We start from the raw sequence: 8,921 nt of genomic DNA, 5'->3' as shown, positions 1-8,921 counted from the left end.
TTTATGTCTATATATAAAGAAAGCAAAATTCAGGTTAAGTTTTTATAAATTACCGACCCTGCGCGTCGCTAGCATCTATTCCTGTACGTACTTACTCAAGCGCGTCCTAATCGCACCGACACTCGAACGAGGTTATACAAGTTATAAATTAGAAAAATAAACGAAAAACGGAGGGAAATTACTTAATTACCGGCAAATTTATCGCCATACAGACGGTAATTAAATTTCGACGAAGTCGCGAACGAAATATCGCGATTCTCGATTGGGTCGCGCTGACCTGAAGATCGATAAAAGTCAAGCCAATCGACGAACGTTGCGCGCAGGTCGCGCCGCGCGCGAGTGCTGTCAGTCGTCTGTTTTGTGCTTATCCGTTGTTACAGTTATGTCAGCGACGATGACAGCCAAGCTGCAGGATGATATGAACAGCATACCACTGGCGGACGATGATCCTCAGGGTGAGTGTTTGTAGCATTTTGCTTGTTTATGCGACTCTTCCATTTCCTCAGCGCGGCTATTCGCCACTCTCCGCTGTCATTAGTGAATCATAACCTAACTTGCTCCAAGCAGCTGATCCCTATCCCTTCACATTTCGATCTTTATTTAATGCCAAGAGTTTTTATGTTAATCTAGTCTGCCTGATGCCTATTTCTTCTCATTTGTTTGTATAGATGTTATTTATTGCCTTAATGCGGTGAGCTGAATCACATATTTTTAGTAATAAATAATGGCAATGTGATGTTTACCCAATTTTGTCGAATGCCTGTCTCCTATGCGTTTAACAGCATGAAAGCAATGACATATTAGAGCGTGAGATTATTATTTCTGTCGCAAAGTATCTCCTTTAAGAATCGATTACGTGACGCATGTTCCATGCATGCTGCGACTCATCCAGCTTGTGGCACCTCTAAACTTTCCCCAATGGGTTCCCACACTTCGATTCCTTTGTTTGTGAAATAATACCTAATTGCTAAAGTTTTATTTCTCTCGTGCATTCTCCTTAGTGATAATACCGGAGGAAGAAATCATGGACAATGCGTCTCACATATCCGATGCACTAGGACGTAGCATGGATTCTATTCCATCAACGTTCACCAATGGAAGTTGTAGTCCTAACAGTAAGTGATGTTATTATTAATGTTCAATCCTATCTGGATGCTTGGTCTCTGAATGTTTTATTTCTTGAGAGAAACATATTTTAATTTTATCTATTTAATCTATAAATCAGAAATAATACATAAGCAGAATCCTTACTGCTTTTTTATCTAATAATTATGTTTAGTTAAGAAATATTGTAAAGATTCTAAAAAATATCAAATTTCGTTTAATACATAAAAAGATTTATATCATAGGTTTAGATCCAGATATTAGCCCAGACGAACAGGAGGAGAAAGCTAGACTGATCGCGCAGGTCCTCGAACTGCAAAATACTCTAGACGGTACGTATGTACCTTAACAGAGATTGATGTATTGCAAGTGGATATGCAGCTTGACATCTCTATGATATGCAAATATGTGTTCTGTCTAGATTTGTCACAAAGAGTGGACAGCGTGAAGGAGGAGAATCTCAAGCTGAGAAGCGAGAATCAGGTTCTGAGCCAGTACATCGAAAATTTAATGTCAGCATCGAGCGTGTTTCAGTCAACGAGTCCCAACACTAAAAAAAAGTGAATTACCGTCTCAGTTAAATAAAATAGAAAAATTATGAATCAGCTACAGTGATCTTGACATGATTGTTTCGACTGTTTTGGAAAGTACGAGCATTTATTACAATTTTTGCTTAGCAGAAGATATCGCGCGACATTTCTTCAACTTTATCTGGTGTATTATGTATTGTGAAACGTCTTCATTGATTTATACTTTTCGTAAAAGAAAGTGTCTCTGACCTATTTTTCTCAGTCAGATATAATCAAACATCCTTTTAATATGATTACAATTATATGTACCATATTCACATTTTGACTGTGCAATACATTTATAATTACGACTGTGTGCATCTAAGTAATTCACTTAACATTTTTACAACTTTTATAAAACACAAATGCTTTGCAACTTCTTAAAGGAATTTTTTAATTAGAATTAAATTAATTTCGAGTAATGCATGAAAAGTAATGCATGATAGTCTATACATATATTGGTAACATATTTCTTATCTTATTTTAAGATAATACAAACTGAAACATTTCTTGCAAAGGAGTAGTAACTAAGAATAAAATTAATTAAGAATGTTTGTATATTATTAATATATATATATAATCTTTATTATTTATTTAATATATATTGTTAATATAATATATTTAATTCTTTTGCAGTTATACGTATAAATATTAATTCCTCTTGTTGCGCGTTAATAATGCATTTGCTTCTTGCAATTAAATAAATTTTCAGAAACTTATTAGCGAAATGCCCATTTCACATTTGCAAAGCTGAGTATTAAAATATTTGAAGCTACATTTTTCGTCGTAGTAGTTTCTGTTTTAATAAAAACTGTTGCTTGAAAATTTCGACGTATTTATATATATGCATTGTATGTAGATGTACAAAAGAGATAATGTATAATTATATACAATTGCAATACGCTATAATTATAATAATATATTACGAAAAATTGATATTCACGTATACGCTACAAGCAAGATAGCTTGTGGATAGTTTGCTAGTTGTGACTACGCAACTATGACTATGATTTAAATGATGTATTTGAATGGTAAAAGAATGATTTAAAAAGTTACATTTGATTTAAAAGCATGTAATTATCTTGCTTGCGAGCGTAACGATTTTGGCGCGATTGACATAATAATATAATAATAAATATATATTTACTGCAAATAAAAAAAACTGCGACTTGCGATATAGTTTCAGTTCGAGGGCACAAGCAGAATGCACAATCCCAAACTATCTCATTGTTGAGTAACACAGTGTTATAATAAACATTATATTCTATTGGAACATTGTTCCAACATACATTTATCGTTTCACATCCAAATAAATTCTTCATCCCTTATCCGAGCGGCGTCATCTGTTCCCTCATAAAACATTCGTTTCATCGCTGTCCTGGATTTCCTACCAGGAATATCGGAAGTCTGCGATAGGATATATCGGGAATAAAAAGCGTTTCCTGCAGAAAGCGCGTCTGTGCACTAAACTCGGATTAATCCTCTTGGATAGCCGAGAATTGTATCGCCTTCTGTCCCCAAGACGTTTTCGGTCCCGGTTTCGCTCGCCCATTCTTCTTTATTCCTATCCACCATCCGTAATGCACGTATTTCCGCGATCGAAACGCGTCGTAGGCACCGATGCTCCATTGTTCCCATTCGGTATTATCGTTAGTCATATTTATCTGAAACCATATAATTGTAGTCAGACAATCAAACTACCAATCAAGTTCTAATCAAAAATAGCATAATCTTTTTTAAATTTTTATTAACTTAAATTTTATTATTTCAGTTTTCTCTCTCTCTCTTGGCAAAATTGTTGTGAAAATCAGGTCGAATAAATAAAGAGGAATTTATAGAGCTGCATAGAATTTCACATACCAGCGCATACACATAAAATTCTGTAGATATTGCACCATGAGTAATATTCCTTATTTTACGCAGTCGTGAAATATTTGACAACGTAATAAAATTTCGCATAAACACACACACATACATATACATCTTTCCACATTTTTATAACTGACGTAACATCTTGCTTATCTTACCTCTCCATATAATCGTCCTTTTTTATTGAATGCCAAATAGAGTCTCGTTTCAACATTTTGTATCCTGATAACGCCAAAAGATACCGGCGTCACATGAAGCAAAGCTGTGAAAATGCAATATTTTATAATAATTGTCATATTTATATATATATATATATATATATATATTTGTTATATTGAATATTAAAATATAATAACGACGAGATAATAATGATCGTAGATTTGTACCGTAGTTGGGGGAGGGATATAATGGGTGTACTTTGAAGATTCATTCTACATCATTAGTCTGGCTAATATTTCATGACAGTGACATATAAGTACCGTGCGACTCATTGTTTGCGGATAATCCTCGAACACGTCCCGACGATGTAATCGCCAGATGATATCCGGTTCGGCAGTAGAGCTTTATTGTCCGACAATTGTAGACTGGATTTCTCGCTGGTTGTCGAGGATCCCATATCACGCAGGGTGAGTACTTGCGCGGTTTAGACATGCGTTCGATGTTACGTACCGTCCTAAATTACAATCAGATAGCCCATAGATTACCTACGTGAATGGTGTATAGTTACAGTATTCGTACGTTATACGAGAAGGAAAATCTATCTGTTTCTGACGCAAATGCTGTCAAAACAAGATCAATATGTGCACGAAAGTTGAAATCAATACAGATTGGCGATTAAATGACGGAAAAGATGAATAAGAAAGAAAAATAAGTATGAATAAAATAGAAAATATATAAAGGAAATAGTCTGTATAATATGGAATAATATGGAAGAATACAAGTGGGAACATATGAAAATCATATTAATTAAAAACATTAGTAAATTAACAGCAAATTAATTATATAATTATGTGTATCAAACCAAATTATGTAATAATTACTGCGAGGTAATAGTTACTGCGTTCTAGGAAGATCCGGGAAGGAATATCCGTAGGATTAAATTATAATGAAAAAGAAATAGCAAACCTAATACTAAATGCTATTACCTCCACAAATCTTCGATATTTAAGTAACAAGTAAAATATGTAATGTAGAGGGAACTAATATTTTAATATTATACTTAATATTTCAAATTTAGAATATATTATACTTCTTAAGCTGTTGTTATTTAGGGCTGTCTTTATTGTTACGAAGGGTATTCACGTTGTCATACAACGCTTGGAAAATATATAGATCGACCAGTTTTCCAGGTCAGCAGGCCTCGTGAATGAAGTGCACCGCACCACACAGGCGCTCTCGCACTTCGTTAATTTTAAACCGATTCTCGGAGGAAGGAAACGAAATGTCAATAGGCTTTGTACGAGAGTTACGCGAACGGTTTGGCTGCCATCAGAAAACGTGCGTTAACACGGTTAATTTTACATGGCTTCGTATAGCTATACCCAATGATCTGTGCAAACAAAATCTATTTTCATGCAAAAATAAATACTATGCTGGAATCGGTATATCGCGAAATGTTCTACGATTATTCTGGAATTATCCAGCAATCAAAAAATAATATATACAACGAATTTTCTGCGAAATTAATAGGTCTATTATTTTCTTACTATCAGCTAGTCAAAAACAAAATAATGAAAAAAGTAGAATAATGAAAATGTCTCTTCTTTTTGTTCCTGCGAGAGAAACGGCATTGACCGTTTCTATCGAATGATACAAATTGAATCTCTCGAATTCGGCATAGTGTCGATCATAATTTGGCAAACTGCATTACGGACGAGAACGTCGCGCATTTCGCGGGAAATACACCCGCGATATCGCACGACACTGCGCGTCTGATACCGTTAATAACGCAAACTGCACCTAGTGCATCAGCTGACCCTGCGGCGATATGGAGCAGAAAGTTAATCGAGTCAAGTGATCAATGAATGTACATTATAACGTGTGTTGGAGGGCAACTAGGTAGACAAATGCGTCCTCCATGTATCCAGTAGCAGGCAGACGTTTTGCCTTGTTCCAGTAATTATGCTAATTCGCCCATTTACGCGAATTACATGTTTCATCGCCATTAGAAAGCTCATAGATGAAACACGAGGGAGATACATCAAAGTTAACTTATAATACTTTTACGTTAAGTTACGTTATCTTTTTCCATGCGACCAGTAATTTTCACCTCACATGTTGTAATGCCTTGCATTATTAAATGTAATTGTATGAAATGGAGATTGACAATTGCGCGATTTACGAGGCACGTATTCTCACGATTTAATTGTGAATCCGGTCGATTGTACCCTTTCCCGTCGAAGGTGACAGTGGTGATCGAAGGTTTTTTGGTTTCCCTCTTCTTCCGCCACCCTTTCTCTTTTTTCTCGATCCCTTTCTCGTTTTTCACGATCCCTTTCTCGTTCTCCGTTACATCATTGTTCTCCTGAAGAGACAAATCTGTATCGTAGCTGTCGTCGCTGCAGCTGTCATCGATATCGCTGCATTCTTCATCGCACGTAGGCGCTTCCAAATTCTCGTGAATCCACCGCAAGCTCATTTTCGATCTCCTCCCTGTTGCACAAATTTGTGTATTCATATTCACATCACGCATAAATGTGGCTGATTTATTTCGCTGTTACAAAGATGTCGTTCAGGAAAATTCATGTAGCCACATTTCCAAGTAAATGCAGAATATCTAATGACAAATGTCTATCTGAATTATTAGATATTACTGAAGAAGCAAAACAAGATTTCAGATTGCTTGAATACCCAAAAGCAATATGTAATTAAATTAAGAACTAAGATTACCACGAACATGTAATTCAGAAAATATTAAATTAATTCTTATTTTACATAAAACCGTATATTCCTCACTTCATATAAAATCTACGTGCGATATCTCTCTATAAAAGAATATTATACATCATTTTTTAACAGTATACGCAATCAAGCCAGCCTTAACGTTTCTTTCAAAATAATCTTATTCGAATATGTAAATTCGAAAGAAAGACAGTTTACGGGATACTAGGTAAAATCTCTTTCTATCCGAATATGTTGGGAAGCACCCATGCGTGCGAAACACTTTTCATTCGGAGTAAGAGCAACAGCGCTATAACGCTCGAGATTTAACGGTGGTCTCGGTCTACTAGTGGCCGTGTGCACCGTTGTATAGATAATTGCGCATCGGGACATATTACACACTAATTCAATGAGAGCAGATGCACGCCACGCCAATTAAATGTAACGAATTCAGAAGGCGATTATCCAGAGGCACTGCAACTATCAACTTAAATCTTCCTCGACGACGGCACACTATTAATTATTTATAGCAATTTAGCTTTCAGCTGTTACAGCCGTACCGTTCGTAAGAGGCATCGCTCACAACACATTACAATATACTCTTTCCGATACGCATACACCTGTACCATACTCGTATAAGCTCTCCTGTGAAACTAAATAAAAATTAGAACCAAAGGATAATCGAAGTTCGTACTTCGTTTATCTTTGTCTTTGCCGAAAGGAAGAAATTAATTTCGCCACGGTCACACGTAGCACTTGAGACGTAAAAAGCTCGACATGAAAAGCTCCGATCTTCTCCGCACGCGCACGAGGATTCGCCAAGCTTGATGATCGTGCAAGGCGTCCACCTACCTGGGTGTTCCGCGTTTATCACGCAACTGAGCCCAGTTCTCCCGTGCCTCGTCGAATAATAGCAGACATGACGCCGGCCTACTGACAGTCACCGGCGTCAGCGTCGGCGGATTCTTGGTGAAGCGAATTAAAAATGGAGCACGCCCTCGAGCGAGTGTTTCGGGCGCATGCACGCGCATCTTTTTTAGGAATCCTCTTTAGAAATAGTCAGCTTTAATCATTGGGTGTTTTTGAAATGTGATAATGCTCCTTGTCGAGATACCTTTAACCTTTCGACTGTTACTACGTATCACTTTGCGCGATCTAGCCTTGAGCGAAATTATTGATAAGTTGGTCGGGATCCTTCGATGATCGTTTCTATTTCTGCAATTTGCCGGAACGTATTAAAGCATAATCAGTAGTATAAAACACTCGTGTGTAACATGAAACAACACGTAATGTTGTTCTAACATTTATTAAAAAATTTATTTTAATATTATATTCTGCATTTAAGTAATTTTTCTACAATTCATATGCAAATGGACAAAATTTGCGCTTTATATAATATACAAAATCGTAGTAATCTGGTTTACCAACAAATTATAATAACGTAAAATTGATTGTCCTTTTATGTATAGTAAATTTATTGTAATTAAATTTGAGATATTTGCAAATGGTCATATAAATGATTACAAATTTGTATTATTGGTAATTGTAACAGCTTTGCACTTTCTACTAACATATGTATACAGATGACGAAGCAAATATTAATCATGCAATACTGTAGATAATAAAAAAATAAATATTACTGGTATGTTACGTTATCGATGTAATCTTAATAAAATACACACGATATTAAATCATAAACCTATTTTTGAATAAATAGTGCTACTCTCAAAATCAATAAGTATCATTAAATTAGCAAATAATATTCGTTAATCGTCATTGACAAATCACGATATCAAAACTATCATATTTCGAATAATCGATATTATATCGAATTTAATATAATAAGAAACATGCTGAAATTAAAAAAAAACATGTTGACCATACTCTAAATAATTCTTTATGATTAATAATATCGGAATATAACATTTCCAAAATTTATTCACTTAAAATCAGCGTAATGGCCTAGACTTTATTTCCGTAAACGCACGATCACGAGTCTTTTCATGATTCGATCGTCGATGATTTCATTGCGCTGTTCTGATCAGCGATAAGGTCGTCGTCCCTCAGGGTTCACCGTTCTGTGTTCATATGGCATACTTGCAGGAAGTATTATGGCTATTGATCGAACGCAGTATTCGATACACTATTCGTACAACTAATAACGTGTCGAGCTTTAGCTCGACGTAGCTCACGGCACCCAGCAATATTGAATCACGACCAGGCAATAAGGTGCGCATGCAGCATTAACCCTCGTTGTGTGTTACGCAATTTCGCTGCACGACCGTGAAGCGATCCGAGATCAGCTTTAATAGACCTGCAGCCCGTGCAATTTCTGCTGCATAAGTGTGAAGGAACGTGGATCGACTTCCGTAGCTTTACAGACAGACGTCAAGGATAGCGGATACAATAGTTATAAGATACAATACCGTACTATTGCAGATAAATTTACGTTCGTAGGAACACAAAGGATCAATCTTATTGAGGCGTTGAATCAAGCGG

At 35.9% G+C, this 8,921-nt stretch overlaps 2 protein-coding genes across 5 annotated transcripts; one reads left to right on the top strand and one right to left on the bottom strand.

The window, feature by feature from the left end:
* Positions 1-302: 302 nt before the first annotated feature.
* Positions 303-1,992, top strand: LOC105277248 (short coiled-coil protein B). The gene is made up of 4 exons (XM_011335483.3): positions 303-455; positions 1,002-1,115; positions 1,350-1,436; positions 1,526-1,992. Exons 1-4 carry the CDS (start codon positions 383-385, stop codon positions 1,666-1,668), a joined length of 417 nt encoding a protein of 138 aa, XP_011333785.1. The 5' UTR covers positions 303-382; the 3' UTR covers positions 1,669-1,992.
* Positions 1,993-2,301: 309 nt separating this feature from the next.
* LOC105277247 (fibroblast growth factor 1) lies at positions 2,302-7,384 on the bottom strand. Of its 4 annotated transcripts, none has more exons than XM_011335480.3 (5): positions 7,275-7,384; positions 5,930-6,194; positions 4,022-4,215; positions 3,701-3,804; positions 2,302-3,337 (listed from the first exon to the last, which is right to left on the bottom strand). In XM_011335480.3, the coding sequence occupies exons 2-5, from the start codon at positions 6,178-6,180 to the stop codon at positions 3,149-3,151; spliced, it is 738 nt and encodes a 245-aa protein (XP_011333782.1). In that variant the 5' UTR covers positions 6,181-6,194; positions 7,275-7,384; the 3' UTR covers positions 2,302-3,148. The 4 variants fall into 4 exon arrangements, with proteins under 4 accessions (XP_011333782.1, XP_011333781.1, XP_011333784.1 ...); XM_011335479.2 differs by lacking the exon at positions 7,275-7,384 and adding an exon at positions 6,983-7,268; XM_011335482.2 differs by lacking the exon at positions 7,275-7,384 and adding an exon at positions 7,117-7,268.
* Positions 7,385-8,921: the final 1,537 nt, after the last annotated feature.

Source organism: Ooceraea biroi, chromosome 3 (assembly GCF_003672135.1).
Source record: "Ooceraea biroi isolate clonal line C1 chromosome 3, Obir_v5.4, whole genome shotgun sequence".
NCBI lineage: Eukaryota > Metazoa > Arthropoda > Insecta > Hymenoptera > Formicidae > Ooceraea > Ooceraea biroi.
The sequence above is the reverse complement of the archived record's forward strand: the minus strand, read 5'-3'. Positions and strand labels throughout refer to the sequence as shown.

Coding starts and splice junctions, on each gene's coding strand:
- LOC105277248 (XM_011335483.3), top strand. CDS start 383: ATGTCAGCGACGATGACAGCCAAGCTGCAGGATGATATGAACAGCATA. Junction 456..1,001: donor GGCGGACGATGATCCTCAGG/GTGAGTGTTTGT, acceptor CATTCTCCTTAG/TGATAATACCGGAGGAAGAA. Junction 1,116..1,349: donor TGGAAGTTGTAGTCCTAACA/GTAAGTGATGTT, acceptor TTTATATCATAG/GTTTAGATCCAGATATTAGC.
- LOC105277247 (XM_020030968.2), bottom strand. CDS start 6,234: ATGCGTGATGTGAATATGAATACACAAATTTGTGCAACAGGGAGGAGA. Junction 3,805..4,021: donor CGCAAACAATGAGTCGCACG/GTACTTATATGT, acceptor GCATTTTCACAG/CTTTGCTTCATGTGACGCCG. Junction 3,338..3,700: donor AAGGACGATTATATGGAGAG/GTAAGATAAGCA, acceptor ATATGGTTTCAG/ATAAATATGACTAACGATAA.